This window comes from Vulpes lagopus, chromosome X, assembly GCF_018345385.1.
Source record: "Vulpes lagopus strain Blue_001 chromosome X, ASM1834538v1, whole genome shotgun sequence".
Lineage (NCBI taxonomy): Eukaryota > Metazoa > Chordata > Mammalia > Carnivora > Canidae > Vulpes > Vulpes lagopus.
Window position 1 is genome coordinate 16,139,681 of NC_054848.1, and position 17,521 is coordinate 16,157,201.

At 34.3% G+C, this 17,521-nt stretch overlaps 1 protein-coding gene across 7 annotated transcripts in view; it reads right to left on the bottom strand.

Annotated features, from left to right (window-relative positions):
- The window catches only part of RPS6KA3 (ribosomal protein S6 kinase A3), a 112,513-nt gene that overhangs the window by 75,860 nt on the left and 19,132 nt on the right, over positions 1–17,521 (bottom strand). For 2 of the 7 annotated variants that reach the window (XM_041740880.1, XM_041740884.1), the window contains exons 2-4: positions 11,357–11,450; positions 10,346–10,382; positions 4,854–4,910 (exon numbers count right to left, since the gene is read on the bottom strand). In XM_041740880.1, the coding sequence (XP_041596814.1) occupies positions 4,854–4,895 (42 nt within the window). In that variant the 5' untranslated portion in view covers positions 4,896–4,910; positions 10,346–10,382; positions 11,357–11,450. Of the gene's footprint in view, positions 1–4,853; positions 4,911–10,345; positions 10,447–11,356; positions 11,451–11,609; positions 11,725–17,521 lie in introns of those variants that run through there. The other 5 variants (XM_041740879.1, XM_041740881.1, XM_041740882.1 and 2 more) reach the window with 4 other exon arrangements.

Genomic DNA, 17,521 nt, shown 5'->3' on the forward strand with positions numbered 1-17,521 from the left:
GAGCTTGGAAGAAACCTTTTCAGTTGAGGTTCAGATGAAAACCTAGCCCTGGCCAACTCCTTCACTGCAGTCTGTGAAAGACCCTGAACCAAAGGACCTAGTTAAGCTGTGCCCAGATTAATAGCTCACAGAAAACGTGAGATAAGAAATGCATGTTGTTTTAAGCTACCAAGTCTGGGGTAATTTGTTAAGCATCAAATAATAACTAATGCAACATCTCAACTTTTGCTATTTAAATTATCAGTAATTGACAAAATGAAAACTGTTATACATTAAAGGCAAATATAATTTAAAAGTATAAGGCTAATATATATTTTGACAATCTCTTCGATTTAATACCATTAATGAAATAGTAAATATTAGGCTTTTATTTTATACTCAATCCTAATTCTTATAATCTGGAATGATCTGTTCAACAACTTCACTCACACTGCATCTCTTCTACCCACCCCCCAGAGAGAGCATGTAAATGCAAGCGCATGAGTAAGCACGGGGGTGGGGGGGGTGGGGGGACGAAAGGGAGAGTGAGTGGGAGAGCTCCCAGCGTGGAGCTCGATATCGCAACCCAGTCTAGCACCTTTTCAACCTGGCTATAAAATACAATTTTCTTCCAGATGTAATGTGACTAATGCCATGAGTACTCTGAAGGAAAGTATGAGCCATATAATGTCACAATGGAAAATGTTTTTGGACTACAGAGAGAATAAAAAATTTGAAGGTTTTCCTTCCAAAGAAATTGTTATGTAAAGAAAAACAGGTAACTGGTGACAAAAAAAAATAAATATTAACACTCACTGTTTGTTTTCATATTTGCTTAAATGCTAGTAAATACATACTCTAGATGAATGAAATAGAATGCCTCAAATGGCCTGAGATGTGCAGAACAGAAATCTACACTAAATGTGAAGGTAACCTCAGGCACAGGTCCCATGTGTGGGCCCTTGTGCTAGCCAACAGTTAATTTACGCATTCATTTAATTAACAAGCACTTATTGAACACCTACTGGGTACTGTGTATTCGATAGAAAACAAGGAATAAGTCCTACATGGTCAATGCCTCATGCAGCTCACAGTTTAGTCGGGAATAAATAAGTAAGTAATGGAATCTAATGTGATATTCCAATTTAGGGTACTCAGAGGCTGCTATGGCAGCACAAAGGAAAAACTGAGGGCTGAAATAAAACTGGTAGTTGTGTCAGGAAGATGCCTCAGTTGAAGTGATATCAAACTTAGACCTGAGGGATGATTGGGAGTTAAGTGGAAGGGGTGCTAAGGGAAAAGAATTCTGAGAGACGAACTATCACCTATGAAGGCCCAGGAGCAAAAGAAAGCCTGATACACTGGAGTGACTGCACTTTCAGGAGAGGGTAGAGGAGCATGACTGAGGATGATCCAGAGAAGTATACAAAGATCTTATTATACAGAGCCTGATAGGTCACATTGCAGTGTTTGGATTTCATTTGAAGGAAGCACAAAACTACTAAAGGTTTTTAAGAAGAGTATAATGATCTCACTCTTCCATAACTGACAAAATGTTCCTGACAATTTGATTTCCGAAAACTTTCCCAAGAATATAGAAACATTTAACATTTTTAAAAAGATTTTATTTGAGAGAGAGAGAAAGAAAGAGCACATGAACAGGGGGAGGGACAGAGGGAGAGGGAGAAGCAGACTCCTCGCTGAACAGGGAGCCCAATGTGGGGCTTGATCCAAGGACCCGGGGATTATGACCTGAGTCGAAAGCAGAGGCTTAACTGAGCCACCCAGGGGCCCCAACATTTAACGTTTTTATATACTAGCAATTACCAGATGGAAAACAGCAGAAAAGAAATCCCACTGCAATGTAACAAAAACTATAAAATATCTGTGAATTATCTTAATAAATTAATGTATAAAACTATATGTAAGAAACCGTAAACTTGGGCAGCCCGGGTGGCTCAGCGGTTTAGTGCCGCCTTCAGCCCAGGATGTGATCCTGGAGGCCCAGGATCGAGTCCCATGTCGGGCTCCCCACAGGGAGCCTGCTTCTCCCTCTGCCTGTGTCTCTGCAAGCCCCCCCCTTCCCCACTCTGTCTCTCATGAATAAATAGATAAAATCTTTAAAAAAAAAAAAAAGAAACCGTAAACTTTTGATAAAGGATATAAAAGAATATCAGAATAAATATTTTTGAGATGTGAAGACTCAATATTATTAAAATAATTTTCTTCATGTTAATTAGCAAATTTAATGGAATTTTTATAAAAATCCTGTAACTAAAAAAAAAAAAAAAAAAAAAATCCTGTAACTTTTTTAGGAGTACTTGATAAGTTGATTGTAAAGTTCATCTGGATAATGTGTAAGACCACAATTTTGAAAAATAAAATGGTGGGAGGGTTTGCCTTGCCACACATAGAAAATATATAATAAAAGTATAGTAATTGAAAATATATGTGAGGTGAAGACTTTCAGGGATGCTTGGATTGAATTGTGTCTTCCAAAGGGGTATGTTCAATTTCTAATTCCAGTACCTGTGGATGTGTTTTTTGAACACAGGGTCTTTGTAGATTCAATAATGTTAAGATGAGGTCATACTGGAGTAAGGTGGGCCCTAATCCAATGACTGGTATCCTTACGTGAAGAAGGAAATTTGTGGACATGGAGATATATAGAGAAAATGCCATGTTGACAATGGAGGTAAAGACTGGAATAACGTGGTAAAGGAACACCAAGGACTGCTGGCAGCCACTAGAAGCTGGAAGAGGCAAGGAAAGATAATCTCCCAGAGTCTTCAAAGTGCATGGCTCTGTTGACACATAGATTTTGGTGTCTTCCTGACTGTGAGAGAATACATTTGTTATTTTAAGCCACCCAGCTTATGGTACTTTGTTAGGGCAGCCCCCTAGGAAACTGAAAGAAGGAATATATAGCAATTTTATATATGATAAAAGAGATTTCAAATAAGTTGAATAGGTTTTATTTGTTCAGTTAGTAGAGATTAGGACAACAGCCTATTTGGAAAGAAAAGTCAGATTTCTATGTCATAATGGGTATTAAAATTCCAAGTAGACCACAGACCTAAATGTAAAACACAAAACTATAGAGGTGGTTGATGAAAATATAAGAGGATATTTTATAACTAAAACACAAAACCTAGAAGCCAGATCTGACCATTTAAAAATGAAAACTTAAAAAAAATGAAAACTTCTGTATACCTACAGTGAAAGACAACATAACAAATGTTAAAAAAATAAGGAGAATATATTTGTAAGATACATTAGCGATGTGGAGTTGATTCCCTGAATATATATGATCACACTGACCATAAGGAGATAAGCAACCAAAAACACAAAGGCCAGTAATACATGGGTACTCAACTTTATTAATAATCAAATGAGACGTAAACTGAAATAAAAAAGTATTATTTATTTAGAGTGGCTCAAATGAAAAATAATTTCTAATAATATCTAGTGTTGAATACGGTATGGTTGAACAGGTACTCTCATATAGTGATATTTTTGTAACGTTTTTGGTTTGGACAGCAATTTGGCAATGTCTATTGAGATTTTTAAATTTTTTTAAAAAATGATTTATTTAAGTAATCTCTACACCCAGTGTGGAGCTCGAACTCATGATCTCAAGACGAAGAGTTGTACGTCTTCCGACTGAACCAGCCAGGGGCTCCTATGCCTATTGAGATTTAAATATTCATACCTTTTGTTCTAGCATCCTTCTCTAAGACTATATCCTACTGAAACACAAGTTCACAAAAATAAATAGGGGAAAATTCCATTAAGTATAGGACATGCATAAAATAGAGTATCACGCATCAGGGGTGCTTGGGTGGCTCAGTCGGTTAAGTGTCCAATTCTTGGTTTCGCCTCAAGTCACGACCTCAGGGTCATGAGATTGAGCCCCATGTCAGGCTCTGTGCTCAGCGTAGAGTTTGCTTATCCCTCTCCCTCTGCTTCTCCCTCTGCTCTCTCTCTCTCTCTCTCTCTCTCTGGAATAAATAAATAAAATCTCAAAAAAATAGAATATCATGCAACAATTTAAAAAAGCAGATCTACATGTACTGTCATATAAAGATGTTCAAGACTTATTAAGTGAAAAGAACAAGTTTGAGAATATATATATTATAAATATCAGTAATAACTGTCTTGTGTATGGAATAAAAAGAAGATACTAACTGCGCTGCAAACAATGGATATCTTAAAGGTAGGAACATTTTTAAATTCATTCTTAATGAGTGTCTATTATGTGCCAGTCACTGGTCTAGGTGCTGGAGTCTTGAAGTGAATAAAAAAACAAGATGAGGAAATGGTGAATGTTCTATCTTCTATGTTAAATGCTTCTATAAAGTATTACCTTTATATTTTTGTCTTTAATAAATCTATGGTTTGATTTAAAAAAAATAAGTTTTAAGGTACTAATGAAAAACTTCCAACAATATAAAGCAATTTGTTTTGTCATTCTCTTAAAATCAGTCTTACCAATCAGTTTTTTTTAAATTTTATTTTATTTATTTATGATAGGCACACAGTGAGAGAGAGAGAAAGGCAGAGACACAGGCAGAGGGAGAAGCAGGCTCCATGCACCGGGAGCCCGACGTGGGATTTGATCCCGAGTCTCCAGGATTGCACCCTGGGCCAAAGGCAGGCGCCAAACCGCTGTGCCACCCAGGGATCCCTTACCAATCAGTTTTTAAAAATGGTACTGGCATATTCAAGACTGTATTTTGGTAAAATTAATGTGAAAGCATCATCAAATTTCTAATACTATAAGATCATTACTTTGCTCAGTTTAAAAATAAGAATCCTTCAATTTTATGGCATTTGATTTATCTATATCCCTTATTATACAATATTTTACTTACAGTTTGTGGATTAATCTCCTCCTCTCCCATAGGTTCATCCATAATTTGCTGTCCATTCTGTGAAAAGCACAAGTTGAAAGTTACCAACACGGAACTCACATCAGTTAAAGTTAAATGAAGGCAGACAAAACAAAATCATATAGGAATATTATCACCCCTACAGGGTTCTAATGAAGTACCAAATCACCATATAAGTATGTAGTTGCCAAAATGCAACAGGTTGTGCTTTAAAAGTTAACTATAAAAACATTTTTCATGGAAATAATATAATAAATGATGATTACCTTTCCAGGTAAGCCCTTGAGATTATTTTAAGTTAAACGCATTACAAATGGTGTCATTTAAACCTCACCAAACATCATTTACAATAATTTCTTTGGCAAAACCATTCTATATTCCAACTCCATTGATTAATTAATCAGGTCAACTGATTATTTCAGGGGAAAAGTAAGCTAGATCTCCATATCAAAATTGATTCTAGATGCATTAAACATTTAAATGTCAAAAATAAAATTATACAGGTATTAGAAGAAAATACAAGTAAATAATACTTATGGGGTAAGGAGGGTAGAAATCATAAAGGAAAAAATGACATTTGAATCGATAAAAGTTTAAAATGTCATCTGCCAGACACAAAAAAGATTAAAGACAAATTGATTACAAAAAAGCAACATATGACAAAGGGTTGGCATCCTGAATACATAAATAACTTTGTTTTACAAACCTGTAAGAAAAAATGATGAACCTCAACAGAAATGAGCAATAAGGGAAAAAAGAGTTCAGCCTTAGTACTAATCAAATAAACACATTTAACCAAAAGATACCTTTGCCTTTCAAACTGGTAATGTTTACAGAAAAAAATAACACCCAGCACTAATACGAGTATGAGGAAAAGAGCACTTAGAGTATATTGCTGAAGAAAGTATAAATCAGCACAACCTTCCAGGAAGGTAATCTAAGTCTGTATTAAAACAAGTGTGCAAAGATGTACATACAAGAATGCTCACCATAACTTTTTCCAAAAAGAACTCCAAATTGGAAACCTAAATTCTTAACAATAGAGAACTAGTTAAATATATGATGGTACATCCATATAATGGAATACTATACAGTCATTAAAATGATAATAAAGATGTAAATTTATTGACATGGAAAGACAGTCACATGTAATAAGTGAAAAAGCAGTTTACAAAAAAATATGGATTGTAATGATCCCATTTTAAATAAATATATACATGTTTCAATGTATATATTTGTATGGGAAAAACTCTGGAAGGATATACACCAAAATGTTAACAGTGGCTATTTTGGGGTGGAAGAATTTTAGACAATTTAAAATGTTTGTTTTTGCATACTTGAATTTTCTAATGTGTCTACAATGAATATGTATTATTTGTGTAATTAATAACAAAACAAAACAAAACCAGAAGTCAGGAACACAGGGGCTTCTCTAGTTACTTCAATGGAAAAAGGAGTAAATGCCCTTGACCACTTGTCAATTCAACAAATGTAGAAGGATTTAAGCTAGCCATCTTTGGAGCATTATCAACTGGGAAATAAAAGGCAGCCCACCCATTACCCTACATCCCACATGAAGCAGATGCTCTGAATTTGAACGCTCTCTACCCTCCAAATCCCTATTTATCCATCCATTCATCCTCCCATTTCATTTCATTCATGCTATGTTCTAGGTGTGAAGCTGTGGATGAATGGATAATAATACATGGTCCCCAACCTAGAGATCCATCCTAGAGGATCTCATGGGTCTACTGACTCATAAAAAGAGCACCCTTCATTTTCAAACATTCATAGAGTATGTTCCTAGGTTAGGGAATGCCTATACAATCTTATAAAGCACAGAAATGGTGCTAAAATGTACAAAAAGGGAGGCCGGTATAAACAACCTTTATTATCCTAAGACACTTTCAGAGGCTATAGTATTGTCCACTTCTATGATAAGTACTCAACTCCAGGAGACATCTTTCTCCCAAAAGCCACAATCATTTATTCAACTGAATACTGATCATTTTTATCCAAATATCACAGACAAACCTTAAACTAGCTCTTAAGAACACTGGTTTGGGAGCCAGACACCTAGACTCAAATTTCTGCTCTTACACTAATTATGAAGCCTTAGACAAGTTACTTAAACTAAGTTGTAGTTTTTTCATATGAAAAGTAGAGATTAAAATGTCTCATCTTCAGGAAGTCCTTGTAAAGACTAAGATAAATGATATAAAACTCTAAGCACAGTGCCTGGCACTTAATAAACACTCAATGGTAGCCATTTTAACTATATCCAAAATTCAGTCACCCCCTTTATGGCTCACCAATTTGCTACTTCTCCTACATTTGCTATTTTAGGGAATGGTACCATCATTTATTTAGTAGTGCAAACTAGATTTTCTCATTAATTGTATGCAGAGTTCTCTTTCTATAACACAGATCTGCTGAATAGCTTCCCATTACCTGACTTTTAGAACCCTTGATCTAACTGAGCTACAATTACATTTTCCATGGGAATAAAATTTGAGAACGATCTGCTCCTTGCAATTTTCAGTGTATACAAAGTAAGAATCCCTTACTTATAACTTACTTTTAAGGCTAACTGGTATAGTAGAAATAGCGCTAAACATGGAATAGTGTCCTAGGAGCTTTATTATTCTGGGCAATTCAGACTGTCTCAGCCTATTATCTTATCTGTTCAAAATGGGGATATTTGCCTGTCTACTCAAAGGGTTAGTGTAGACTCAAAAGTGAGATAGTAAGTAAAGGATCTTGAAAGTCTTTTGTTCCAAATAAACATCATATGCTTCAATTCTTTCTTTGCCATTCTCACCTAGATTTGAACACTATCAGGACAAGAATGTACTCTCTCTCCAGGCAATCTAGATAAAATTCTTCATTATATAGTAATTTTCTTCAGCTACAAATACCCTTTAATAGGATTGCTAATATATGATGATTAACTTGCCTATACTCTGCAAAATCGCAGGAAGTAAATCTACACTTATGACCGTAAACCATCCTGAGTCTGTTCTTTACTAGACAAGCCAAGTTCCTTCAAACATTCCTTTCAGATAGATGAGACCATCTTCTTTTCTAAGCATGCACCAAATTCATCTTAAAGAGTAGTATACAGAACTGCTTTCAATTAACATTCCAACCTTGATACGACATATGCAGAGTAAAGAGCCTATCACCTCCCTTGTATATTAATGCAGTTCACATATGCATTATTCTTGAAATGCCCAAAACACATTGCTGAGTCATACTAAGTTTTCTGTTGATTAAATACTTGCCTTCTCTATAGTGCAACTAAGTCCTGTATACTGTTGATATACTTAGTCTCACGAATAAAGCCTTATTTTAAGTTTTTGATTCATCTTTTTCTAGTTCTGATCCTCTATAGGATTGCTACAGCTTCTATAAAATGGATTTTGAATCTGCTAATAAACCTCTTCCCTATATTCATCTTCATGTAATCCATAAATTTTACAATATATTTTTCTAAACTCCTCACCCAGCCAGTTAACAGTAATATACAAACAAGGCAATCTAAAAAAAATGAAGTGAAACATGATCTAAAGGTAGTTTATGATCTACTTTTTGCCAAAATATCTACTTCCTTTCTAAGTTTAGCAAAGATTGAAAATTTTGAACAATTTAAGGAAAATATAAAAGCCAATGTTATTCTACATATTGAAGCTTTACAAAATTCTACTTTAAAAAGCATTTTTACTTCAACAAACCTTTTGTATCATTTCATAAAAACAAGGATTCAAATATTATCTATTAGAAATGAGCATAATTATTCATGCAACTAATAAGTTTCCTTTATGAAAAATGACCCTTGGCTTCACTAGGAATTATGATACATGGGCCATCTGATTTGATATCACAATTTCTATAGTTCCAAAAGTTCAAGGAATAGTACCTATTGAATAAGAAAACTTATTTAATTTTAAGAAGCAGAAAAATTGTCATCTGCATCTCACTAGTACCAGGTTTAAACCCCAGCTCTGTCACTTACTGCTATAGTTACCTGACCTTGGGTGAGTTGCTCAACATTTTGAGTCTTAGTTTCTTCATCTATAAGATGCACATAATATCTACCTCACAGGGATGTCGTACTCAAATGGATCCACCAAGGGACAGTAGATACTCAGTAAATGCTACTTCCTGTCCCCTCTCTTTTGCCTGAATTGTGTAATATATACATTTCTACAGTTAACTTCTAAAGATATAATGCAATGAAGTAGTACAGGGGAGTGCTGAGATACTTATTTCATCACTTAATACAGCCAATTTCCCACCACGCAGGGTGAAAGAGATCATTCATACGTGTAGTATATTTTTAAACAATGTGGCCAAAGAATGAGTACAGACAAAAAAGAATAGTTTAAAAGTGAGGCAAATGTATTTATCCTCTCTCATCCCACCATTATGCCTTCCAGCCAAAAAACTGCAGAGCTTGGCAGATTGTACATATGCAAATATTATGTGAAATACTGGAAAAGGTTAGGAAATGCTAATCATGCTTTACTCTGTTAGTCTGAAATGTGTAAAAGTCAAAAATTAAAATAACATACAATATGGGTCTCATCAGAACAAATCAGACAAAGGAGACTGTTAGCTTGCATTTCAGCAAGAATTGTTTTCAAAATAACTTCTAAGGTTGTGGTATGAAATTATCACTTAAGATCATCTTTCTGGTTTAAAAAGGATGAACAATCCAAACCAGTAATTCTTAACCAAGGTTTCAGGACTTCTAGAGTATTCCCAAGTATTTTAAGGAAAATTCTGAAATGTTAAAAATAAGAGTATTTTACTAAATAAAAATTTTGTTTTAAGTAACTTTATTAAACAGATTGTTTTGTTGTAACCATATGTTACAACAATGCACAGTTTCAGGTTACTGTTGGATGCCTTTAAAGAAAATATAAAATACATTAAAAAATGCTTTGAGTCCAACAGGAGATCATCATATACAAGTATACTAGAACTAAAAAAATCATCTGTGACTGACAATGGTACCTTGAGATTACTAGGAAATATCATCTGACATCCTCCTATGTAGAAACGAAATATACATATGAACATTGGGAGAAAAGAATTCCTCACAGAGAATAAGAGCCTGAAATAATAGGAAGGGAGGAGGAAAAGAAAGGGTCCAGAACCCTGGTGTATTAATTTGAAGACCGGGTTGTAGGAATGAGCAAGGACTGTATATATTTTTTTAACCACCCTCAAGTTCCCACAAGTATATTTGCCTTCCAAACTCCCTGACATCCGCAGTTGTTCTCCTGCCCAAAGCATATACAATAGGAGTCCATGAAGGTGTTGAGGATGAGGCATGAGAAACCTCTCTTGAATTTCAGTTCAGATACCATCAAATTGTTCAGAATCCAAAGAATCTTCTATGCAATCACAATGAAACAATAAGAAACAAGCATTTTATATTCTTAATAAGGAATGTATATAATCCTTACCAATATGACAGGATTAAGAATCAGCTCCTCATTTATCCTAAGGAAATATCAGAGATGTGCATAAAGACTTATGTACAGTGATATTCATCATACTCATTATACTGAAAAATAGAAAACAATCTAAATGACCAACAGGGGACTGGTTAAATAAATCATAACACATCTATTCATATGTAGGAATACTATGCAATGGTTAAAATAAGGGCCTCAAAAAATTAATGATGCAAAAATACGCTTGTAATATATTAAATTAAAAAGGATACAAAACTATATAGCATGACCCCAATTTTATGCCCCCCCCAACATGTGTGTATGTAACTGGCAAAACATAAAATGTTATCAGTAGTTACCTGGGTCATAGGATTTTCTTCTTGTACTTTATTTTCAAAATTATATGCATTTATTATCTATTATTTTTATAATGAGAAAAAGTGCAATTAACATAATCAGAAAAATCCATTATTTCTAGTTAAGGTGCCCTTATGGGTTGATTTGCTATTCCTTGAGCAACTAAAGGTCTGCTAATACTCAAGACTGCTGTATTTTCTAGACTAGGGTAGAAATGACCTCTGGTTATATCTACATTTTTAAGTTTTAGAGGACCCTTTCAGAAGCTTTTTGTTTTCAGTTTGGTCCTGTGGTTTGTGGCCTCAGAAAATAGATCCATTTTAGGCCTGAATCCACCTTATGTTTTTTGGAGTGTACCCCTTAGGGGAAATTCTGCTTATGAAACAGGAGTATGTTGAGGTAAGAATAAAGAAATGAAAACACAGTAGCAAAATTAAATCTGCATTGTGAATAGCAAATATTAGAATCGACACTGCAGGAAACAGAATCCATGCCACAGAGGACAAACTTGAATAAATGAAAAAAAAGAAAGAAAAGATTAAAAAACTATGGAGGACAGACATAGAAATAATCTATGAATAACAGATGTTCCTAAAGAAAAAAAACAGAGCATTTTAATCAATCAAAAGTATAAGAAAACTTTCCAGTTCTGAAAAAAAATACCTGAGACTGGAGACTGAGAAGGTTCAACAGAGATCATCAACACCAAGACATGTCCTGGCAAATGTTTTTAAATTTCAAGGATAAAGATATAATCCTACAAGCATACAAGCAGAAAAAAATAGGTTATTTTCAAAGGAACTGAAATCAGAATGACCTCAGATTTTTCCTCTGCAACAATAAAATGCCAGAAGACAATGAAGTAATGACTTACAGAAAGTTGAAAGGGAAAAGTTATGATCTAAGAATTGTATACCTTGTCCTAGTTTTTCATGTACAAAGGTCACAGGAAATTATTCTTAGATCAGCAAAGTCATAAAATTTCACCATCCTGGTAGTATCTTTTTTCATAAATTGTTCAAAGATACATCCTAGACCATTAAAAGAGAATCAAAATAAGAACTTAAGACTACTGAGGTAGGGAAGAACTAGTGAAGTATACTGACACCAACTTAATATTTAGAAACAAACGAATAAAATAACCCCACTAATGGAGAAATGGTCTATAAGGAAGAGTAAATAATTGATATAAGTATATAAACAATATAAAACTTAGTTAAAGGTAAGATTTGTAATCTCAGGCTAAATTAATGTAGATTCAAATAAAAGAGGTAGTGGAAGAAGGGAGAAAAAGATTCTCAATTCTCTCTTTTCCTAAAAGGATTACTGAAAACCACTAGTTTTAGTAGTTAGCTAATAAATATAAATTTTGGAATGTTTTGAGAAACCATATGATAACCAACAATTTATTTATTGCAGTCCAAATCACTAGAAGATAATAACTGGCAAAGACTATAATAACTACTTTATGAAAGCATCACATTCAACCCTAAGAACATGAGGTAGGTATAATCACCCCTATTTTACAGATGAGGAAACCAAGGCTCAGCAAAGTTAATTAGTGAATGGCAAGAGCAAGACTCAAATCCAGGTCTTTCCAACTCTATAATTCTTTCTTCAATATTTCATAACCTCCTCAAACAAAAATAATCCATATGTCAGAAGGAAAAGAACCACAAGAAAAAAAACTTAAGATGACAGAAATCATTTCAAAAGAAATAATGTAAGAAACGTAAAGTTTAAAGTATCTAATTAAAAGAAAGTATCTTACTGGAACTTAATGCTATTACAGAATTATTGACATTTTTATGAGTGATCATGTTACAATGGTTATGTGTTTTTAAAAGTCTTTACCTTTTAAGAAATATAAATGAAATATTTACATATGAATTGATGTATCTAGGATTAGCTTCAAAATAATCCACTGGAGCCAGGGAGGGGAAGAGAGAATATGTGTGTGGGCATGAGTAGAGTACAGATAAACAAGACTGGCCATAAACTGACAATCTCTCCGGGGTTAAAGGAATATGGTGGCTCATTATACAATTCTCTCTTATCTGGTGTGTTTGAAATACTTAATAATAAAAACTTTAAGAGTCACTGGTTATATTTTTTAAAAGGTTAAAAAGCCCACACAATTATTTACTGCTTTAAAGAGACAAACAAAACAAGTAAGACTAGAAGAACATAAAGAGTTTGTAATATTGAGGCCAAAAATAAAATGTGAGGCAAAAACCTATAACCAATTAGAAAGGTCATCTGATTTGAACTAAAAATGTAATTAGTTCTTAATACATATAGTGATAATAATTGCTATCATTTACTGAGCAATTAGCACACACAAGTGATAAGTACTATCGGATCACCTCTGATGCTTCTAACAACTCTTCAAGGCATTATCACTAATTTACAAATGGGAAATTAAACCACTTTGGGTATGTCAATCTTTTTAAGTACTATATCCTTAGCCCCTAGCAAAATGCCTGGCACAAGTAGGTGCTCAATAATTATTTAGTAGGTGCTCAAATAAAAAAAAGTCTAATATCAGCCTAAGGCTAATAAGAAGGGCCTAAATTCAAACCCAAATCTGAATCTAAAACCCCTACTCAATAATGATATTTCCTAGAGTAAAAATGTTTTTCCTTCTGTGTATGTTTTACTATTTTTCAGATCTATAATTAGCATGTTATTTTTTCAAACAAGTCATTAAAAGTAATAAATGCAAAATAGTATTGAACATTTAATCACAGACTAACCACAAAACACAAAAGATATTTTGGAGACTATAACATTAAATGAACAAACACAAAACAGGAGGGGAAGCTTTAGCATTCTAGTATCAGCTAGCATAATGAACAAAATAAGGACAAAGCATTTGAAGTAATTTACATTAGATAGAGTAGATACTGAATTTTAGAATGTAAAAAGAATATAGGTTCATTTCAAGTATCTATGAAAAATTATAAAGAGTATGTCTAGACCATAAAGTAAATACAAAATTCTTCAAAGTAGGAATCGTACAGATCATATTTTCTGATTATGATAAAGAAAGTGAAGAAATAAACCCAAGGCACTCATTCAGAAATTAACATTCTTGTAAATAACTACTGGCTCAAGGAAATAACCACAGCCATCGCTTATGCAATGCTTATTTTGTTCAAAATACGATGTTAGCCTTGTTACATTTTTTTCTCTCAATTCATTCCAATTAATCATTAATAAACCATGAGATGGGTTATTTTGTACAGCAGAGAAGAAAAAATTGTTAATAACTTGTTCAAGATCACAGAACTCTCTTAGGTTTGCAGATAACTGAACCCAAGTCTGAATCCAAAGCTCATACTCCTAAAACAGAAATGCTGTTAGAATTCACGTATAGACATCTACCTTTGCTCATTTTTCTCTATAAAATAAAATTTTGTAATCAAAGGTAGAGAAAACTAGAGTTCCTCCATAACACAACATGTTCTGAAAGTGTCCATTTATTAAATACACTATTCTAAGAAGGTAATGGTTCATTTTTCTAACATATTGTTATTCAAACATGATACTTCAAATAGCATAATCTCCTAAAAAACAATCCCTTTGAATATATTCACGCTCTCAAGAGGGCATGTAAAGAAGGAAGAAACTATAAAATTAGATAAACAAAGTAGTGAATATAAGGTAAATATGATTTGCCAGTAAACTTATTTCTAAAAAGCAGTGTGACTGTGGAAAAGTCACTATTTTCTGATACTTATCTGCAATCCAAAAGAGTCAGATGGAACCTTGGCCAGCATGGATTTGAAAATTTGCCACAGGACTGTGGGCAAGTCCTTAAGCCTCTCTTGAGTTGTGGTTTCTTCATGCATAAAATATGTGGTTATCTAAGAGCTCTTGCAGCTTGAGAATGTTATAATCTTGTGACTTTAAGCCTTAAAGGATTAAAGTTATTTAAGATTTTCTAGAGTTTTCACACCTGAGGAAATTATTGATTCTGTATTTAAAGCTGTTTTTATGTTCTTTTTTTCCTTTTTTTTTAAGGAGAGTTTGTATGTGTGCACCTGTGAGCAGGGGAAGGGCAGAGAGGGAGAGAATCTTAAGCAGGCTCCACGCCCCAGAGCAGAGCCCAATGATTCGGGGCTCGATCTCACAACCCTGAGATCATGACCTGAGCAGAAATCAAGAGTCGACATTTAACTGACTGAGCCACCCAGGTGCACCTTTATGTTATTTCTGAGTCTAATTCCTTCTTTCCTGTCTGCATCCAAAATACACTTTTAGCCATCCTTCAGCGGTGCCTTTGTACCCAAATATAAACAAGGATAATGTCAAAGAATGATTGTGTAACTGTTGTCACCTGAAAGAGAAGTACTAAGAAAAAGAAAAAAGACATTGTTTTTCTGTGCAGAGTAAGGAACCTAAAGCAATCTTATAATTTTCACAATCCAATTTTACTATTCTTTTAAGATTCTATTTTCAAGTAATTTCTACATCCAACACAAGGCTCAAACTTACAAATCTGAGATCAAGACCCATCCAGGTGCCCCAAATTTTACTATTCTTATTTCACTAGTGTTGGTAACTCATTAAGTGTCAACATGTTTTTTTAAGCTCCTCTATCTACTCCCAAACCTATTTCTACCTTCCTAATGCCTTCAAGTCCCAACTCTTAGTACTCTAATGGAGTTGGTAGTATTTTCCAAACCTGTGTGATGATCAGAATCACCTAAGATTCCTGGTAATGATACATTACCAGGTCTTATCCCAAACTGAATCAGAAATTCAGAAGCCCCATGGCCTTTCTTTCTCTCTTTTTTAAGATTTTATTTATTTATTCATGAGAGACACAGGCAGAGACACAGGCAGAGGGAGAAGCAGGCTCCATGCAAGAAGCCCGATGTGGGACTTCATCCCGGTACTCCAGGATCATGCCCTGAGCCGAAGGCAGGCGCCAAACCGCTGAGCCACCCAGCGATCCCCATGGCATTTCATTTCATTTTTTAAACAGGCACTTTAGATGATTCCTGTGATTAGACAAGTGTGGGAAATCACAATGTAGAGAAAACATCTTTGGCTTTGGAATCCAACATATTAAGCTTCAAAACCTGACTTTGCCCTTTATTATAGGTGTGATTTTGGGCAAGTTACTTAACATGAGCCTCAGTTTTCTAATCTATAAGATTTGGATACTAGTTATGCTGGAGGTTGTGGTAAAGCCCAGTGTCTTTGAGTGTTCAATGTTAGCTTCTCTTTCCTCCTGCTCGCCTTGCCAGAGGAAATGACAAATACAAATATTTGAGGGCGTTCTGAGGAGTCTTATCTTAATGGGACCACTTCCATTTTGAAGGCTAAAAATTTTAGTACTAGGTAACTCTTTAATGCATTACTTGGGTTAGCTAATTTAAGAGTCTCAGGAATAAGTCTAATGATTTCTTCTGGTTTCCAGAGGCTTAATGGAGTCCTCCTATCTAAAACAGAAAAACCATGATGAAGGGCTTTAAAAGCCCAAGTTTTTGTTATGTGACTGTGGCAAAATGACCTGAATCTGTTTCCTAATTGATAAAAACAAGTGGTGCTTGAATGTTTGCTGAACTGAACCCAATATATGTCACCAATAATGCAATGGTTAACAATCACTTAAAGTTAGATACAGTCTTATCAACATTCTTTTTTTTTTTTTAAAGAAAGGGGGTTACTTTTTATTTATTTATGATAGTCACAAAGAGAGAGAGAGAGGGGGGCAGAGACACAGGCAGAGGGAGAAGCAGGCTCCATGCACCGGGAGCCCGATGTGGGATTCGATCCCGGGTCTCCAGGATCGCGCCCTGGGCCAAAGGCAGGCGCCAAACCGCTGCGCCACCCAGGGATCCCTCTTATCAACATTCTTATGAACAAAAAGAAGACAGCAATAACTTGTACGTAGTAAAATGAAACAGAATGGGATTTGCTCAAATACACAATAAATCAGAGCTTAACATCCAAGCAAAATTCCTATTTGTGTTTTATTAACTGTATCTTAATACAAAGTGTTTTAGACAAGTTTGGAGTTGAATTTACTTAGGAAATAACAATCCAAATTACTCACTCATTAAAAAAAATGTGTATGCATATTTAAAAATTACCATAAGTATATATAAACACAACCTGGCATCAGGGTTTACTTCTGAAAAAACAGTCAAAGTTTCTAATTATAGCTCCATGATTAATTCTAGCTGCACATAATATTAGCTCCATGATTAATTCTAGCTGCACATAATATTAAGTATATTAGGATAATGCTATGCTATTATCACCATCAATAAGTTCATTTTACTAAAAATTGTTAGTATTAATTGTTCAGATAAACTATAAAATAACTAAAAGAAGCCTAAGAAACTTTTAAAAAACTAAACATCTGGGAACATTCAAGACAGAATGTTATCCTCAAAAAAAAAACAAAAAAAAAAAAACAAAAAAAAAAAAAACAAAAAAAAAGAATGTTATCCTCAATTCTTTTTTTTTTTAATTTATTTATGATAGTCACACAGAGAGAGAGAGGCAGAGACACAGGCAGAGGGAGAAGCAGGCTCCATGCACCGGGAGCCCGACGTGGGATTCGATCCCGGGTCTCCAGGATCGCGCCCTGGGCCAAAGGCAGGCGCCAAACCACTGCACCACCCAGGGATCCCGTTATCCTCAATTCTTAAAAAATAAACAATAAGGAAAAAAACAAGCCTTAACTCTTAAAGTAATTTAAAGAACAATAGCTTTTCTTCCAATTTATTCAAATTAGTCTTTAATGCAACTAATTTTTAAATTTAGTTCCTGCCCTTTGCTTATTATGTAATTTCCAAAAATTTAATA